The sequence below is a fragment of the Myxine glutinosa genome, chromosome 7, assembly GCF_964187855.1.
Source record: "Myxine glutinosa chromosome 7, kmMyxGlut1.1, whole genome shotgun sequence".
Lineage (NCBI taxonomy): Eukaryota > Metazoa > Chordata > Myxini > Myxiniformes > Myxinidae > Myxine > Myxine glutinosa.
Window position 1 is genome coordinate 123,988,360 of NC_136267.1, and position 20,651 is coordinate 124,009,010.

Here is a 20,651-nt window from a genome sequence, read left to right on the forward strand (position 1 = left end):
AAAGCCAACTTGGTGATGGTGATGTGCTATTTAGCATGGGTGTGCTGCATCTCGTAATAATTTGAATTGGTCGTCCGGCAATAATATGTGGATTGTGCTGACACCACAGCAATTGAGCTATCCCTGAAAGAGCAGAAAGGGCAAGGAGGCTCAGCTGGACTGTACCCCAGCATGGGCTCATCCAGTGGTGTATCAAAGCCCGAGCCGAGGAAGGTGCGCGCCCTCTATGACTTTGAGGCAGCGGAAGATAACGAGCTTACTTTCTCGGCTGGAGACATGATCTCTGTTCTAGACGATAGGTGAGTTGTAAGATTTAACCCTTTTGCTTCACAATTTTTTTCCCTCCCAATTTTTTTTAAACCTTTTTACTTTTTATCTTTTTACCCCCCAATTTTTATCCCCATAGGAGTTTATTTTTAGAAATTTTTACAAATAAAAAACGAAACGCTGAAATGTCTCGAGTCAATAAGTATTCAACCTCCTTGCTATACCACTCCAAATTGAGTTCAGGTGCATCCAATTCCCTTTGATCATCTTTGAGATGTCTCTGCAACTTGACTGGACTCCACCTATGGCTAACTCAATTGATTGAACGGGATTTTGAAAGAAAAACACCTTTTTATATAAGGTCCCACACTTGAGAGTGCATGTCAGAGCAGAAACTCTACCATGAAGTCCGAGGAACTGCGCATAGAACTCCGAGATAGAATTGTGAGGAGGTATAGATCTGGGGAAGGGAATAAAACAATTTCTAGAGTGTTGAAAGCTCCCAAGAGCACAGAGAGCTCCATCATTAGGAAATGGAAAAAATATGGAACTACCCAGACTTCCCAGAGCTGGCCGTCCCACCAAATTGAGCAACTGGGCGAGAAGGACATTGGTCAGGGTGGTTACCAAGAATCCAACGACCATTCTGACAGAACTACAGAGTTCCTTGGCTGAGACGGGAGAATCTGCTGGAAGGACAAGTCTCTCCATAACTTCACAAATCTAGATTTTATGGGAGAGTGACCAGACGGAAGGCATTCCTGAGAAAAAGGCACATGACAGCACACCTGGAGTTTTTATTTTTATTTATTTTTTGTATGTAGGATCGAGGCTCATGAAAGAGCTAACATTTATCACAATAATTTCAAACAGACACATAAAACATATAATAAAGGGAGCGGGAGACAAGATGGGGAGAGAAGGGGAAGCACACAAACACAACATTTGAGAGCGGGGACATCGGGAGATGTGTGGGGGGGAGAGGGCTTGGGGGGAGGAGGCATGCGAAGGGGGAGGGGGGTGGGAGAAGTATAAAACACAAGGACACCAAGGACTTCCAGGAAAGAAGTTGGTATTTCAAAAAAGTGGATCTGGGGTTAAATTAGCGGGGGTAGAAAAGATCAAGGTTTTGGATGGAGGAAGATAAGAGATGGTGGTGAACAGCTGTTTTAAAGACCTGGAGGGAGGAGTGGGATTGAAGAGAGTGAGGGAGTTTGTTCCAGAGGTTTTTTTCCAGTTTGCAAACAAGTAAACGAAAAACATATTTTAGGGCTACACACCTTTTATTTTTTTAAAGTTTTAAACTTTTTTTTTTTTGGGGATTTATAAAATAAAAATTTGATAGATGAAAATGTGCCAGAAAAGAAGACCGTGGGGAAAATTTCAGCTCTCTAGGACGTATGGAACCTTGAAAACGAACGGCTCAAAGATTTGAAATGGGACAAACAAACAAAGTTCAGATGAAGTTAAATAAACGTGTGTAATAAAAAGGCACGTGAAAGACTGAGAGCATGAGTCAAAATACTATGTGGTCTGGTGAAATGAAAATTGAAGTCTTTCGGCTAAATGCAAGCGCTACATCTGGCGGAAACCGAGCACAGCTCATCACCCATCAAACACCATCCCTACCATGAAACATGGTCGTAGCAACATCATGCTATGGGGATGCTTTTCTGCAGCAGGGACTGGGAGATTGTCAGGATAGAGGGACCAATGAATGGAGCCGAATACGTACAGGCAAATCCTTGAGGAGAACCTGCTTCCGAGTGCAAAAGACCTTAGACTGCGGCGAAGATTTATGTTCAAACAGGATAATGACCTCAAGTGTACAGCCAAAGCAACACTGGAATGGCTTCACAACAATAATGCGAAAGTCCTTGAGTGGTCCAGCCAAAGCGCAGACTTGAATCCCATTGAGCATCTGTGGAAAGACATGAAGATTGCTGTTGACTGATGCTCCCCATCCAACTTGACAGAGCTTGAGCAAATCTACAAGGAAGAATGGGAGAAACTCCCCAAATCAAGATGTGCAAAGTTGATTCATACCCAAGAAGACTCAAAGCTGTAATCACTGCCCAATGTGCTTATACAAAGTATTGACTCAGGGTGGGGGGGGAAGGGGAGGGGAGTTGAATGTAAATTATATAATAATAATAATAATGCATTTATTTTATATAGCGCTTTTCAGGAAGTCCAAAGACGCTTTGACAGAGTGCAAAACATAATGCATAGCAAAACATAAAAACAATTGCAAAAAAAGAAGAATCAATAGGGAAATATTCAAAGCACAAAGGAGGGAGAAGGAGAGGAGATAGTCAGGGGTTAGATGCTGTGGGTTAAATGTTGAATGCAGTGTTTAACAGGTGGGTCTTGAGTGATGTTTTGAATGTGGTGAGTGAGGAGGAGTCTCTGATGGTGTGAGGTAGCGAGTTCCAGAGGGTGGGAGCAGCGATGGAGAATGCCCTGTCCCCCCAGGATCTAAATTTGGTCCGGATGGGGGGGGGGGGGGGGTCAGGAGGTTGGTACCAGCAGAGCGGAGGTTGCGGGTGGGAGTGTGTCTGGAGAGGAGGTCAGCCAGGTAGGATGGGGCCAGGTTATGGAGGGCTTTGTAGGTCAAGAGGAGGATTTTGTACTGGATTCTCTGGGAGATGGGGAGCCAGTGAAGCTTGTAAAGGACGGGGGTGATGTGGTCACGGGTCCGGGAATGGGTGAGTAGACGGGCAGCGGAGTTCTGAATGTATTGGAGTTTATTGGTGATTGTTGAGGGTGAACCATAAAGGAGGCTATTGCAGTAGTCCAGACGGGAAGTGATGAAGGCGTGGATGAGGGTTTCTGCAGCCACGGAGGAGAGGGATGGACGGAGACGGGCGATGTTTTTCAGGTGAAAGAAGGCTGTCTTTGTGATCTGTTTAGTGTATTTGTCGAAGGAGAGGGTTTGTTCAAAGATGATGCCAAGATTCCGGATGTGAGGGGAGGTGGATACTGGGAAACCGTCGATGTTGAGGGCAAAGTTATGGGTGGACTTGGTGAGCGTTTTTGGGCCAATGATGATTATTTCAGATTATCACAGTTAAGTTTGAGGAAGTTGATTTGAAGCCAGGATTTTATTTCAGTGATGCAGTTTGTCAGGATAGAGTGGGTGGCGGTGGAGATGGACTTGGTGGAGATGAAAAGCTGGATGTCATCGGCGAAGCAGTGGAATTGGAGACCATGACGGCGGATTAAGTGACCGAGGGGGGACAGGTAAAGGATGAAGAGGAGGGGGCCAATAACTGAACCTTGGGGGACACCTTGGGGGAGGGGAGCAGTGGGGGATTTGCAGTTATTGATGGAGATGAACTGACGTCTGTCAGAGAGGTATGATTTAATCCAAGAGAGGGCAGTGCCGGTAATGTTAAAGGTGGTTTCAAGTCGGGTGAGGAGGATGGTGTGATCGATGGTGTCAAAGGCGGCGCTGAGGTCGAGGAGGATGAGAATGTTGAGGTTGCCAGCGTATATAGTTCTGTCTTTCATTTTAATTTATTTTGTAAAAATTTCGAAAAAAGGAAATTCCACTTTGACATTATGGGGTATTATGTGTGGATCAGTGACAAAAAAAAAATCTCAATTTAATCCATTTTTAATTTAGGCTTCAACACAACAAAATATGAAAAAATCAAGGGGTGTGAATACTTTCTGAAGGTACTCTAGATAATACATTGTGGTTATATAGCTCGGATATATTCCAATTGCACTTACCCATGGGCTGACACCAGTGACCTAAAGCCATGAGGTCTATCATGGCTTGGACTGAAGCATGAGGTCTATACTTACTGTGGCCTGCACAAAACCTGTGACGCCTGTTGGCTCAAACCTTTCGATATTTGATGATCATTTTTAACAGTCGTTTTGGTCGGTTTACACTGCAGGGGGAAAACTTGTATGTAGAGCATGGTGATTGTGAATATGACAGCTCCGTTTGTTTCAATTAAATCGATTCTAGCTTTCCAAAGGTACCATTTTTAGCTCACCTGGAACGAAGTTCAGGGGACCTTATGCGATGGTGCGTTGTCCGTCCGTCCGTCCGTAAACACTTGAAACCTCTTCTCCGAAACCGCTGATGGGATTGCGACCAAATTTGGCACAAATGATATTTGTTGTGTTGACTAAAGTTTGTTTACAACATTAAACAAAATCTGGGTCTAAGGGGGTTTACCGGGGTCAAAGTGGATCCAGGTTTGACCCCCAAAAATAGGAATTTGCTTTTTCCTCTGAAACTACACACTATTTTGATGAAACTTGACCACAATCTTCACCACCCGTGATGTACCAAAGTATGTTCACGGCATTAAAAAAAAATCTGCTCCTTCAGGGGTCTATGGGGGGTTGCCTCCCAAAATAGGTATTTGCTTTCTTCTCAGAAACGACAAACGCAATTTCGATGAAACTTCACCACAACCTTAATCACCCATGATGTACCAATGTTTGTTCAAAGCATTGGAAAAATTGGGGTCTGAAGAGGTACACTGAAGGGAGAGGGAGAGGGGGAGGGAAGGGGAGGGGTTGCCCCCCAAAATAGGTATTTTTTTGTTTGTTTGTTTAAAGTCTTATGATTATGTTAGTATGATTCTCCATGCTGCCCTGTCTTCTAGCAACCATTGAAATTGGTTTAAAATACCTTTAGTCAGTGCAGTATACTGTTTATTCTATCAGGTGAGCGCCAGGGGTATTGCCCCTATGTTTATTATTCCACGACAGCCGTAACCGTTTCGAACACCATTCACACACAGTCAGAGAGTGCTTAATGCATGGAGGAATATTCTCGCCATATAAACATGGTGGCGGTGTAGAGGGTGGATAAGTTTAAATGAGAAGTAGATAGGTACCTGGATGCATTGGAGATTGAGGGGTATGGGGATATTGATTGGCTTGTGTTTCTATAGGTGATGATATTATGGTTGGTGCAGCTTAGGCATGATAGGCCGAAAGGCCGCCTCCTGCCGCAAATTTCCTTGTTTGTAGATGAGCCCTGGTGTTGGGCTAGCGGCTAGGGTGCCGGCTTAGGATCCGAGGATCCTGGGTTCGAATCCCGGTCGATCGCTGAATTAACGCCAGGGGGGTTGACTCAGCCTGTCATCCTTCTGAGATCGGCCAATTGAGTACCAGTTCACTGGTAATTCCCTGTTTGTCGTTAAAGGCGGCAAAAAGGGTTGGCATCAGGAAGGGCATCCGGCCGTAAAACATTGCTTCAAAAAAGGGGACCAAAAAACAACAACAACTACGGTCCCCGAAAAAGGCCAACCCCCGCTTTGCGGGGAAAAATGGCCTCTAAAGGTGGTTATATATTATATATTGTAGAGCATGACACACACGGGCAGATGCTGCTCCTTTTAGTAACATGAGATTATATTTTATATAACTGGGAAAATACCTGTCCCCAGAGGCAAGAAAAGCAAGCAAAAGTATCCGTCCACAGTGATGAGAAAGTTCAAGTTAATCTATCGATTTAAATTATTTCATGGACTTTAAAAAAGTTAATTGTGTTGCACTCTTGGTTTCACTCAGAGCCATGAGCTCTGAGCAAAAAAAGCAAAAAAAGCAGAGAAAGCAAACAAGCTCTGAGCTACTTTTACTGCCCGCCACAAAATGGTGGTGTAACACCAGGCGGCAGAGGTTCAATTTGTCTAAAAGAGTCAAAAAATATCCTGCTTGCAAAATAAAATTTGGCATCAACATTATTCATGCCTGTTCTCCCGTCATTTCAAAAGTGAATGTTGAGCATTTCAAATGCAGCGTGGGAAAGACCTGGGAGACGACCATAAATAGGAGACAGACGGACACATGGACAGATACCATGGTTTGAAATATGTAAAAGATGACTTTCCTTCCAAGAAACTTCAACACATCAGGAGACCATTCGGCCCATCAAGCCTGCCAACCAGACAGTTTTTTTGTATACAGAGTTGAGGCTCGTGGAAGAGCTAAAACACTGAATGGATCAGGACGCAACAGGATAAAAGAAACAGTAGAGAGAAGGCGGGGACACACACAGTGGAGTTGAAGGACAAAATCGAGGGAGACCTGGACAAAATGGGTCAGGTCAGGTATGGGAGCATGCACCGGAGCAACTTTTCCACTTTTCCACTTTCCAGGGGCCTCCGTCTGGTCATCCTCCAGGCTGATGCCTGGCCCATCCCTATCTCTTTGGGATGCCGATCAACCTGCTGCAACCACGAGGCATGCGGTCGGCCCGTTGGCCTCCTCTACTCACGAGGCTCCCTTGCTGAGAGTATCTGGTGAGCTGGAGCAGCATCCGGAAAATGAGCCACATGTCCATACAGCCGCAGCTGACACTCACGGACCATACAGGAAACGAATCTCATCCGAGTCTCTCTCAGCAACTGCTCATTGGACACAAAGTCCGACCAGCAATAGCCAAGGATTCTCTGAAGAGACTTGGTTCCAAAGGAGTTAAGTTTCATTCTCTGGCCCTTGGTAAGGGTCCAAGTCTCACATCCATAGAGCAAGACTGGAAGCACCAAGGACTTAAAGACTCTGACATTCGTCTTCCTGCATATACTGTATACAGACAGCGCCACACCCCATGATCCAGTGAATCCATGACTCCCCAGGCCCAACCCAGACGTCTATCAACCTCTGGCTCACAACATGTGGAGACATGAATAACAGTGCCTAGGTAAGTGAATCTCTTCGTGACCTCAATATCTTCGCCACAAACGACCGGCACAGACAAGATGTCATTGAAAGCCTGGATCTTGGTTTTGACCCAGAAAATCTGTAATCCTAGTGGCTCCGCCTCCTCATTCAGTGCCTGGAGGGCCCCCGTAAGAACATCGAAAGTCTCCGCAAAGATGACTGCATCATCTGCAAAATCAAGGTCAGAGGTCTCGACACTCTCAAACGATGCACTGCAGCCTGACCTCTCTGACATCCTCCCCCGAATCCAATCCATGCAAGCGCTGAAGAGTGTGGGAGCCAGTACACACCCCTTCTGAACTCCAGTAACAACTGGAAATAAGTCAGAGATGGAGCCACCACCACATCTCACAGCACTCTCAGTACCAGAGTATAGTTCAGAGATCAGATTGATCAGCCATGGTGGCATCCCACGAAGACCAATAATTCTCTAGAGGGCATCCTGATTCACCGAATCAAACGTTTTGTGGAGATCAACATAGGCTGCAAGCAGCCCATGACGAAGCTCTTGCTTGCATTCGGTGAGGACCTGATGCGCAAGGATACAGTCAATTGTTGACCTCTTTGGTGTAAAGCCCGACTGCTCTGGTTGCTGGTGCTCAAGCAGATGGCGGCGAACCCTCTCAATATGAACAGCATTTGGGATAGCAACACCCCTGACATCTAACTCAACAGCCGGTGGGTCAGCCTGGTACAGCCCCTCAAAGTAACCGGCCCAGCGGGTCTTTACTTCAGACTCCTCTGTCAAGAGGCCACCACCCTCTGCTCTAACTGCAGTACACTTAGGGACAGGCTTAGAGGAACGCAATGCATGGATTCCTCTGTAAGCAGAACGAGAATCACATGTCCACAAGTGATACTCTACCCTTTCACAGATTCCTCGCACATAGGCCTCCATGTCTGCCCCCAGCGTACAATTACAGCGTACAGTTTTATGCCTCGGCTCCCTGAACAGTTCAGCTCTGCCATCGAGCCTGGCCCTGCGACTCTGGTCGATGGTATCAAGTGTCTCCTAAGAGACAAAGTTCTTCTTCGCCTGATGGTGGGTTCCAAGACAGCCACCGCTAACATCAAGGATGGTGGTCTTGAAGGCACTCCACAACTCCTCAGGATCCCCCGAAGCATCCAGATCCCCCCCAAAACCACACTCAACCTGCTCCTCAGCTACCCTCTCCTCCTTGAGCTTGCCCACATTCAGCCGAAGCTGGGATGATAGCATTCTCTTGGATTTGAGTTGCAACTTCAGAGTTGTTACAATAAGCCTGTGGTCAGTGTTGAGGAACTGAGCACTCCAGTAGACCCTGCAGTTCTGGAGCATCTGCCATCGACCATCAATGAGCACATGGTCAATCTCCTTCGCCACACCACCAACATTGGAATACCAAGTCCAGCGATGATGATGTGGGTGCTGAAGCCATGAGCCAGCCACCCTAAGTCCATGACTTCTTGCAAAGCCGAGTAACTTAGTGCTATTCTGGTTCACAGTCCCAGATCCATGGGGACCAACACATGCCTTATAACCATCCCTGTCAGTGCCAGTCGATGCATTGAAATCCCCCAAGACTAGAAGAGTATCTCTCCTGGGGCACTAATCAACCACAGACTCGAGCGTGGCGTAGAATGCCTCCTTCACAGTGAGATCACTTTCCTCAGTCGGAGCATATACAGAGACCAGGAAAATGACACCCAAAGAGTGACAAATCCTCAGTCTCATAATACGCTCGTTGACCGGTGCTACCTCGACTATCATGGGAGTTAGCTTATTGGACACGGCTATAGCAACTCCGTGGGCATGGTAACCGTCAAATCGACCAGACTAGTAGTCGGTGTAACTACCCACCACGATCTCACCACTATCCGGCCTCCGAACCTCAGGAAGTGCTGCAACACTAATTTATTATTTTATTTTTTTTGTATACAAGATCGAGGCTCGTGAAAGAGCGAACATTAATCACACAGAAAGACAAACAGACACATAAAACAAATAACATCGGGAGCGGTAGACAAGATGGGGAGAGAGGGGGAAGGACACAAACACAACATTTGAGAGCAGGGACCGAGGGACATGGAGACATTGAGACATCGAGAGATCTGTGGGCGGGAGAGGGCTTTGGGAGGGAGGCATGGGAAGGGGGGGGGGTGGGAGAGGTATAAAACATATGGACACTGCCAGGACTTCCAGGAAAGAAGTTGGAATTTCAAGCAAGGTGGATCTGGGGTGAATTAGTGGGGGTAGAAAAGATCAAGGTTTTGGATGGGGGAAGATAAGAGATGGTGGTGAACAGCTGTTTTAAAGACCTGGAGGGAGGAGTGGGATTGAAGGGAGTGTGGGAGTTTGTTCCAGAGGCGGGAGAAAAGAGGAATGAAAGAGTGAAGGTGAGCAGAGAGCCGAGATTTCGGCAGTTTAACCATCAGAGGGTTGCTGGCAGATCTTGTGCGACCTGTAGGAATATTTGGGGGACAGAGCACAGAGAGAGCTGGGGGAGCAAGGCCGGAGAGGAGTCGGTAGAAGACAGAAAGACCACCTACCTGCCTGCGGTGAGTGAGTGTAAGGCCCTCAGAGATAGCTTCATCGCGGGAGTGCTTATCTAATGGGAGTGCTTATCAGAGATAGCTTATCTAATGTTCAAATGCTGGAGCTCAGATGATAGCAGAGACAGGTGATCATCTTCTCTTAGAGTAAGAACATTCCAGGCACCCACCCGAAGGGACGTCTCAGGTTATCCCAAGGAAACCGTCGTCTAGTACACGACACCTCAGCACCACCACAACACACACCTCCACAACCCAACCCAGGAAAGTTACCCCATGCTTTTCCTCCTATTATCAAAGAATGGGGGTCTTGAAGGCTTTGCCCCAATCCCGTCATCCGGTGAGTTGCCCTGCGAAGGGCAGCTGCACAGGAGGTACTCGGTTTTATTTAGTCGAGTTATTTGTGCGTTTTGCGGAATGACATTTGTTTATGGTGGCCGGAGTGCAAATCCTGCCACCAACCTCCTAGAAAAAGGTAACCCGACTGCAGGAGGACGTCCGCAGACACAGTTGGGCACCGGATATGGATTGCCGTTGGCTCACAGGGAGCTCCTCCATCCTTTGACAGGTCTTGTTTTAGCCCTGCTAGGTGTCCATATCCAAACACCCCCGGGGGGTGACTAGACCAGGTGGAAAAAAAACAAAAAACTTTTTTTCTACCCCCAAAAAATGTGTGACTACTCTTAGTCTGGCTCCAACCCGTTGACCTGCCTGGCTTGGTGTTGTAAAAATCGGAGCCAGAGACCTCTCAAGAAAGAAGGGAGGCTTTAATGCAATCGACCTGGTGCATCTAAAACATAACACCATAAACGTAACATTAGTCTACATCAGGGGTCGGCAACCTTTTTGACATGAAGTGCCAGTTTGAAATGTTCTTGTTAATTTGTGTGCCATATCAACATTAAGTTTTACATCAAGTTTAATTATGACACCACATCAAAAAAATACTTCCAACAGACATGGAATTTTATTCCATTCATATAGGCTACATGCATAGCAACAACATTTTAAAGAAACATTTATCTCTCATAATCAGGACATTGTAATGATAATTTTATCATTGTAAAATTTGTCCCCAATGAGGTTACAAATTATATGCATGGACCCCATTTCAAAACACTGCTTTCAGTAACTCATTTACAAAGTATTGCATTGGAAACAAATGTCAAAAAGGGAGAATAAAGTGTATCAAACAGAAATACCAGTACTATACAAGAATGCTGCCATCCTCATGAAAACATCCACATCTGAGTTGGAAAAAAAAGAGATGGACAAACAGCTACATATGCAAACCCATGTGTACTACAAATAAACAGATGCCTTCCAGTCAGTGTGCGCCCTGGCCCTGCTTTCCTTTGCTGAGCTCCATTATCTGGGGGTTGTAGTTAGTCACTTTGAGTTGTGCACATGCTTCGGAGTGGTCGGTTGTCAAACGACTGCGGGAGGGGCTGAGCACGTTCTTCATGTGTGAGAATATCTGCTCACAGATGTACGTTGACCCGAAGACTGACAGCAAAGCCAGTGCAACGTTCCGGGGAACAGCTGAACTTCTTCGGCATGGATGTCCAGCAGGTGAAAATGCAGGTTCCGTGATCTTGCACTGCCGTGGTTTCTAGTTGTTTCCGTAGCTCTGCAAACTTAGTCACCCACAGTGTTGAACTCTTCAGCTCAATCAGCTGCATTTCCATGTCCTGTGTATCCAACCAGTCTATCAGAGATAAATCCAATTCGTGTCCATCAAAGCTGTCTGGCTTGATCAAGAAAGAGAACATGGGTCCATACTTCTGAAAGTCCCCAAATCGTGTTGTGAACTCCGACTCAAGCTCGCTCATGTATTTGCATATTTCAGCGGTGCTGATGCTGTGCTGCGAGGACAGCTCCCTTTCGTGTTTGAAGTAGCGGAAAGTCGAGGTAGCAACATCGCTTGAAAAGATTGCTAGCTTGCCGACAAAAGCCGTCCATGTGTCGAACATGTCCAAAACAGTTTGCCCTGTACCTTGCAGTCGGAGATTGAGCTCGTTGAAGTGTCCCGTAATATCCGTGAGAAACATAAGTTTCACGACCCACTTCTCGTCCTCGAGTTCTGGGTAGTTTTGGCCCTTTTCAGCCAGGAAGGCCTTGATTGCATCAAAGCAGCTGACAAACTGCTCCAAAACCTTTTCCGCAGCTTAGCCACCTAACCACTGAGTGGAGAGGGATATCTTTGTATGTGCAGTCCATTTCCTCAAGCAGGGAATGGAACTGTCGTTGTGTCAGAGCAGATCGCTTAGCTATGAAGTTAATAACCTTTACTACCGTAGCCATAACCTCATTAAGATCTGAATTTGACATCTTTGCACAGAGTTTTTCGGTGTATTATGCAGTGGAGTTTCATGATGGTGTGACCAACTTTTTCCTCAATTAATCTGACAGCTCCCCTCTGTTTCCCGACCATGGCGGGGGCGCCATCTGTTATCACTGCAAAAATCTTCCTGAAGTCAATCCCTCGCTCCTTAAAATGTTCCATAAACACCTTGGCTATGTCCTCACCTTTTGTTGTGTCAGACATTGGCTTTAAGCAGCAGAGTTCCTCTCTTACAGTCGAATCACAGTATCTTGCCATGACTGTCAAACATGGTATGTCATTCACGTCCACGCTCTCGTCAAGTGCAATGCTAAACACCACAGCATCTTTTAACCCAGCTATTTGCTGCGTGCTGACATTTTCTGCCATTTCTTCGATGCGTCGCTCAACACTTTCAGCTGACATGGGAATATCTTTTATTCTTGATTTGATTAACTCTTTGTTTGGTAAGCCTTCAAACAGAACCTCTGAGCTACAGAGAAAAGCCTCCTTAATATATTCGCCATCAGTGAATGGCTTTCCGCGTTTCACAATGCATTGAGCAATGCAATAGCTTGCTTCAGTCGCATGTTTTTTTGCAATGGCAAAGATTTTGAGGGTGTTGGCTTGCTTCCCATACCTGGACACGGCACATTTGATGGATTCTGCCTTGTCTGCCTGATCTTTGAAAGTTTTCTCATGCTTTGTCTCAAAATGGCGCTTAATACTCGATGTTCGACAAACAACATTTTCAAAACATAAAGTACACACAGCACGGTCCTTCTGAAAAACAAAACCCCACTCTTCTGTCCATGAGGGCTGGAATGCCCGAACCTTTACTTCAGCTTTCTTAGCTAGCGGGGTTGCCATCAATCTACCGAACTTGAACCGCTTCACTGCAATTCCTGTGGGAAATGTGAGCGGGAGGCCATACCGTCAATTAAACTAAATAAGACAGGCCGCGTGTTACGAGAAAACTACTACCCCCATTTTCATTACTACCACCCCATAATAAAAACCTCAAAATAATGACGAGATTAATATTAAAACGCAGAACGGAGCCTGAATGATAAAGAGTGGAGATGCAACCGCTGACCACCGGGTGTTAACACACAGTCGCTCTTACAGCACCTCATGTTGCCGCGAACGGCGTATCGGAAGGCACCAAGCCTGCATCTGCTGTTTTATATCTGCGATTATTATACAATTCAGAATAATGATGAGATTAATATTACAACTCAGAAACCAGTCCGAATAATAATAATGAGTGGAGATGCAGCCTTGGATCATCTGCTGTGAACAACACCACTGTTCCTACAGCACATCCGGTTGCCGTGAATATTGTGTTTGAATGCGCCAGGCCGGCATCTCATGTTGTGCATCTTTGATTATTATTCCAGTAAAATAATTTGGAATTGGAATGGTGACTCTGCTCTGATCCATCTACCTCATCACCCTGCACCATCACACCGGAATACTGTTATAGTGCAACACGCGCAACAGCCAATGGCTGTTCAAGAGGTGATTTGGCATGCAGCGGAGAGGGCACTGCTTTCGCCAGTGTGCCAATGATTACGCTGCCGCGTGCCAATGGTGGCACGCGTGCCTAAGGTTGCCGACCCCTGGTCTACATGATACAAGGAATACATTACAATACATGTAAATGAAGCAACTACTACTAAGCACAAATCCTTACCTAGCTCTCATAGAATCATGGAATCGAGTATCCATCTGCCACTCTCACAGCAGGTTACATATGCAATAACGCCCATCTCCACAGGGACTGCCCCATCCGACAGTAATGTGTATCAGACTGGCTTTATGTCCACTTTTCATATCACTAGGTAAAACCTACCAGGAGCAAAGCTCCTGCCAGTATAGTCCAAAGTGTCACAGGAGCACGCAAGCCTCCCCACTACGCTCAAAGTGGAAAGTGGTAGTCACAATCAGGGAGGTACATGGGGATGGGGAGGAATCTGGTGTACAAGATGGATGCAGAAGGAAATTTTTCACTCCCCTCCTCCCCCCCTCTCTCTCTCTCTCTCTCTCTCTCTCTCTCTCTCTCTCTCTCTCTCTCTCTCTCTCTCTCTCTCTCTCTCTCTCCCCTCTCACCATTTACCTCTCTCTCACTATTTCCTCTCTCACCATTTCCTCTCTCTCACCATTCCCTCTCTCTCAGCATTAACCTCTCTCACCATTCCCTCTCTCTCAGCATTAACCTCTCTCAGCATTAACCTCTCTCAGCATTAACCTCTCTCAGCATTAACCTCTCCCACCATTCCCCTCTCTCCCACCATTCCCTCTCTCTCAGCATTAACCTCTCTCAGCATTAACCTCTCCCACCATTCCCCTCTCTCCCACCATTCCCCTCTCTCTCAACCTTCACCTCTCTCGCACCCTCCACCTCTCTTTCTCCCCTTCCCCCACTCTTTCCCCTTCTTCTTTTTCTCCCCTTCTCCTCGCTCTTCTCCTCTCCTCTCTCTCCCTCTCCCCTCTCTCATTCCCTTCCCTCGTTCCCTTCTCTGCCCCTCTCTCTTGCCCCCCTTTCTTTCTACCCCTTCTCCCTCCCTCTCTCTACCCCTTCTCCCTCCCCTTTCTCCCCCCTTCTCCCCTCTTGCTTTCTCCCTCTCCTCTTTCTCTCTCCCCCCTCTCTCCCATCTCTTCCTCTCTCTACCCCACCCGCTTTCTCCCCCTCCCCTATGTTTAGGTCATAAAGCTAAATGTAAGTTTTTCTTTCATTAAATGGTCGCCTTGCAGTGCAACCTTTATTCAATGATTTGCAGTATGTGCTACTGTTATTAACAACACTTACATGGTTTGTTCAACTCTATGATAATCCTCATACTCTGTCATAGACCGTTGGTGCCACCGTAGCAGTTTTCTGAGCAAGTGTTATTCTGGGTGGTTTGCCATTGCCTTCCCAGCAGTAGTTCAGGAAGGAATTTGGCCACGGTGGGGATCTTTAATGTCCACCAACTAATATCGGTAGATGGGATGCCCAGTTTAACGTCCTTATCGGAGGGATAACCCCCACATTGATGATTCACTTAGTCTGTGAATCACCCTGGATGACAGTTTATAGCTGGGCCGAGATGCTTACTTTGGCTAGACAGCTTAGAAGTGAGTGTGGGTCGGGCACCTCTTGGCCATCCTGTCAACCCAGGTCATCTCAATGCAGTGTTAAACAAACCGTGATTCCATGTTGTATTTGTACATTCAAAATGTATCTTGTTTGGTATCATGTTGTTCTTCTGATTGAATGTTGAGCTTTGCCTGCATGCGGAGCTTTTCAAACGCAAGGCGGGAAGGGGCCGCCAGAAATGGGAGACGGCCGAACATATGAATGCACAAACACACGGACAGAGACCACGCTTCACATTATATAATAGATTGTGGGCCAGAATGAAAACATTTATTTATTATGTTTTTGGTCATGCGAATGGCTTTGTTACAGTGACACTAACTGGTGGGAGGGTCAGACGGTCCGTGGGACGGGCCTTTTTCCAGCAAACTTTGTGACGGCAGATCTCACTGCTGAACCTGCACCAGGTGCGTCTAACCCCTGAGAGTGTCATACGTGGACCTTTAAGTGTTAGCAATGTGGAAATAGCTTAGAAACAGCTTGGCAATGTGGAGTGCATACAGGCTCTTTCCTTTGATATTGTATTAATTTTGCCATATTATTTGTTTATTCATGGATTGTTAATTCCTTAAATATTTGCCTTATCTTTATTTATGCAAGCACTACAATGGTGCTTTTTTTCTATTGAAATTTAGTGACAGATATGTTTGTGAAAGCTTTGCTCATTGTCCATTAATGTCCTTGTAATTTGTGTGAAAGTACGCTGATGTCCTCCAATGTCCTTCTCCTACATGTGATGTATGTACAAGCTACTCCGCCAGCTTTATATCACTGTTAATTAAAGCTTAACACCTTTTTAACGATAGACATCTTACCTATAATGACTCGACCTGTTGCACTGTTGTATACAGGGTGGCCCAATGACGATCATGTTTGTAAACGGTGATCATTGGTCCCACAGATTCCATCCCATGTCAACAAAATCTTGTCAAAAATCTGTTCATTGGATTTATTCACACTGCCAATAAAGGTCATCTATCAACAGCGCAAAACACAAGACAGTACTATGATTCAGTGAGAAGAAGTGTGATTCCGATACAGCAATGCTTCAACTTCACAGCCTTATTTGGGACAGACAGGCACCGCTTGAACTGAAAAGGCCTCAATTACTCTCAATATGCAAGTCAGAAACGTTCAAAGCACTTTGTACTTCAAACAAAGTAACTTGGCAAATTTAATCAGAAAGAAAACGGCAATTGGTAACTATCAGGATGACCATGAGCAGATTTTTTTTTTCAAACGACTGCCTTTTTTCCGATACAAACATTGCAGAGCGGATGGAGCTAGAGCGGAGAAGAGGCGTTTCAAAAAGCGAGGTTGCCCTTCTGTCTGTGATGTGAGAGATTCCGATAGCAACGAGAGATTTAGATTCCACAGATCCATGAGAGACAGGATGACATGGCATGATGTGGGGATACCAGCCCTTCTTCGAGGGTATGCTGAAAAGTAATGCCTCCTATTCTTTTTCTCCAAAACAGTTTAAAATATTTGAATGAAACAAAAGCGTCGTCTGCACATTAGTTCTTCCTGCCACTTGGTGCAAAGTTTTGTGATTGTGACACTAGATGTTTCAGTGCTACATTAGTCAGGATAGCAGAAGGCAGTACATTGTCAGTGTGGGGTGGGGTGAAGCACTGGAGATGAGCGTTGGGGTTTCTGACGAGGTGAGAGTTGAGATGACTGACTGGAGGTGAGAGTTGGGATGACTGGCTGGAGACGAGAGTTGGGATGACTGACTGGAGACGAGAGTTGGGATGACTGACTGGAGACGAGAGTTGGGATGACTGACTGGAGAGGAGAGTTGGGATGACTGACTGGAGACGAGGGTTGGGATGACTGATTGACGAGATGAGAGTTGGGATGACTGACTGGAGACGAGGGTTGGGATGACTGACTGGAGACGAGGGTTGGGATGACTGACTGGAGACGAGGGTTGGGATGACTGACTGACGGGATGAGAGTTGTGTGCACCATTATGATCCTGAGAGTAAATGACAGTCAATGGAGTACCGCCATAAAGGATCATCAGCCCCGACTTGTCTCTGTCAGATTTTCATCTTTTCCCAAAACTTGAGGAACATTGTCACGGAGAACGTTTTTCTTCCAACAATGTCAAGGCCACTATGAAGCGCTGGTTATGTCAGCAGGAAGCACAGTTGTGATGATGGCATCACAAAACTACTTGAACGTTGACAAAAATGTGTTTGGACCGCAGTGGTGATTATGTTGAGAAATAAATATGCACAATGGTAGAATAAAGATTGATGTTAATATCTGTCTTTGTTTCATTCAAATATATTTTCCTGTCTTGGAAAAAAAATAATAGGAGGCATTACTTTTCAACACAACCTCGTCATATTATAATTAGCTGTAGACAAAGGCCTTTGCCTAAGGATTGGCATGCACTTTTGAGCCTTACAGGGTGACCTAAATTGCCTTCAGTCAGGTTTGCTTTGCATGTTGAGAAAGCAAGCTGCATGCTTGTCCATCCTCGTCTGTCTCACCAAGATTCGGTGTACCAGGGTCAATAAGATTGGTGGGACAGCGACAGGCAGTGTGCGATAAACCGGAGTAAGTGTCCCAGCTGGAATCGATATTGAATGCAGTGGAGGTGTCCACATTGATATTGAATGAATGAATGATGTCGATGTCGAGTCTCCTCGGGCAATTATGGCGTTGCCATCATATTGACTTTCTATGGCTGGTACACACAGGTAAGTGTGTGGTATAGATGGGGGGCCGCCACTCCTCTCCGTCCCTCTGCTGGCCGTTGGGGAATTCACCCTCTTCCACCTGTGCTGTTGGAGTCGACTGGACTATCATCCACCAGATGTGCAGAGCCATCTGCCATGTAAACGGCATGGCTGAGGACCGTTACCTTTGTAAGGGGGACTGACAGGTACTACACCTTGCCCACAGGTGACCTGGGATTATGCAAGGCAGGGGCATCCATCTCCTTGAGGTATCAGAAGACACCCGCATAACTGTAATCATTGATATTGACCTTGACAAGGAATTGGGCAGAAGAGCTAAGAGGTGCAGAAGAGGAATAGGAGTTTACAGATTGGGTCAGATATTGAACGGATGATTATAAGTTGTTTATTCTTTGAGGAAATTGAGCTTGTCTATAGAGCCATCATCATTTGGTGCACCATACACCACATGCACAGCCAAACTGTTGATATGTGATGTGATGAAGAGTTCTAACTATCACTGCTTAGCAACATCCAAAAAAAGGAAATGGTCACCGTTCCATGGGCCACCCTGTTGAAGCTTGCATCATGATAAATTCCTCGCATGGCAGTTAAGAGATTGCCGATCTTGTGCGAGGGCAGCAGTGAAGGCCGAGAAGAAGAGTGTGCAGTTTTCAGATGAAGTTGATACCATCAAACTTGAACCTCAATTGCCAAGCATTGACGAGGTGAGATTTCTTTATAAATAGTTGTTCTGATTTTAGATTTAGAAAATCTGCTCTGATTTTACAATTTTGAAAAAACAATTAATTTTATTCCAAAGCACGGTGCTAAAAGTTTAAAACCTTGCAGTCATTGGTGGATATGTACATTTTCACATTGAAAAACGTTACAAACCTGCATTGATAAAAATGATTCAATGAGATTTAAAGAAGCTTTGAGATAGCGAGGAATAATCGAGGTTTTATTTAAAAATGCTTTAAGTCGTAACTAGCCGCTGGCTTTCGCTGCAAAGTACCTTACTCGCACCTGTATCGGCACGACATGTTGCACCTTCCGGGAAATGATCGTTTCTGAGGGAAATGTGACACCATCGACATGTATGTTCAGAGATCATGTGCTGGCATTTTCAATAGATAGCAACACAGCACATGACAATTGAAGCTTCACTGCTCTGTTTGCACCTAGTCAGCATGCAATGCTTCCCACCAATAATTCAGGAATAAGTATAATTTGCCCTGGCACAAAGAAAGGTAGCAAACAATTGAAATTTTCCAATTCGCTCATTTGCACAACTCAAATCTTAAATTTACTATCTTGGTGTGAAATTTTATTATTTTTATTTTTTTGTTCATGCTTGTAATTTATGACAAGGAGTAGTATGGTGCTGTTTGAATGTATCGTGTTCGTGGTTGGCTTGTAAAATTCACCAACAAATATGGTAATGGGGTTTGTAGGTGGGGAAGAGGGGAGGAATTGGAGAGAGGATTTTAAATTTCCATCAGTATGTCTTTTTGCTTGAGAATGCTCATTACTCGGAGCAGGAAGGATAATTGTCTTAATTTATCTTGAAGAGAAATTGCATTACTATTTTTTTGTGCTCTCTGTGTTCCTTCTTTGATTTTTATTTTTTAATTTTTTTATAACATATACACGACTTTCAAAATTATGTTCCCAGAATGCTTGGTGTGCACGCACAGAAACCCAGGAAATAAGTATTTTTAGGAGCAGCAGAAAATATATTGTACGAGCGAGATAAGGATTGGTACCTAAAATGGCTCGCAAAGCTTCTAAAATAATCCAAAAATACTTGGAAAGGCCTGGGTGAAACTCCTTCCGTATATTGCGAAATCCTTTTTCTTTTTTCTTTTTTGTAGTGACCCATGCAGAGGCTTCCGTATTTTCATCGTCAGAAAAGCATGCCGTGATTATAGGGAATTGAGATGCTATTCTGATATGCTAATTAATTTCTTAACCCATATCATCTGGATAGGGTGCAATGCAGACGCATAATGACCACGATTATGTGAATTACTCCCATGGTAGTTTATTGTGAGGTATTTTTGGAGAAGTTAGCTGGGGTACAAGCGCGTTAACGTGATCAGATGTCTGCCAGACGGGAGAAAGTATGTTTATGGTGGTAAATACAAAAATAGTGACCATTGTTGGATTTTCCCATCGCCATTCACTCCTATGGGCTTCACGGAAAATACCGAAGTGCCGTCTTTACTTTGCATGAAGTAAAGACGCGGTGCTGCTGCACACAAATACAAAGCCTAAGACTAAGACTAAGACTGTTGGTCTTAGTGAAATTTGTGATCACATTGAAACGAGACCGATACATCTTAACAAGGAACTTTAACGCAGGAGGAGGCCATTTGGCCTATCATGCCTGTGCTGCACCGCCACCACCATTAAGTAAATCCACCAGGCTCTCAACTTTGTGGTTCCGAGAAACCCCTCCAGTACATGACATGTGAGTTTAAAGGGGGTAGTGAATACTCTGGTTTTGCATCACGAGCGAGTGTGATTCCGGTAAACCACTCCAGTATGTGGCGCATGACACCCTCTAAGTGTGTGTGTGTGTGTGTGTGTGTGTGTGTGTGTGTGTGTGTGTGTGTGTGTGTGTGTGTGCGCGCGTGCATTTATGCGTGCGTGTACGTACGTGTGTGTGCGCACACCCGCAAGGCATGAGGCATGTTTTTTGTGGAGTTCTACTGGAGCTTTCTGGTGTGGAATGTGATTCACCAAAATGATCATTATGACCTCGTGAGTTGATTATGATAATTAAGTGCAAATAATCTGGAAGAATTCCTTTTTACCATGCCATGTTAAGGTGTATAGAACAGCTTAATAGGTCCTTCTGTGGCATGGTATTCCTATTACAAAATAACTACAAAAACAATGATAACATTGTAACAGGGCAATTATTAGTACTAATAATATTTACAACAATAATAATATTCATACCATTTGGCAGTAATTAATAAAACGAACG

The 20,651-nt window shown here is 45.2% G+C and overlaps 1 protein-coding gene across 3 annotated transcripts in view; it reads left to right on the plus strand.

Annotated features, from left to right (window-relative positions):
- LOC137411552 (signal transducing adapter molecule 1) overlaps window positions 1-20,651 on the plus strand; it is a 94,021-nt gene that overhangs the window by 22,698 nt on the left and 50,672 nt on the right. For 2 of the 3 annotated variants that reach the window (XM_068096877.2, XM_068096874.2), the window contains exons 7-9: window positions 110-299; window positions 15,273-15,367; window positions 18,296-18,381. In XM_068096877.2, the coding sequence (XP_067952978.1) occupies window positions 110-299; window positions 15,273-15,367; window positions 18,296-18,381 (371 nt within the window). The remainder of the gene's footprint in view (window positions 1-109; window positions 300-15,272; window positions 15,368-18,295; window positions 18,382-20,651) is intronic. The other variant, XM_068096876.2, reaches the window with a different exon arrangement.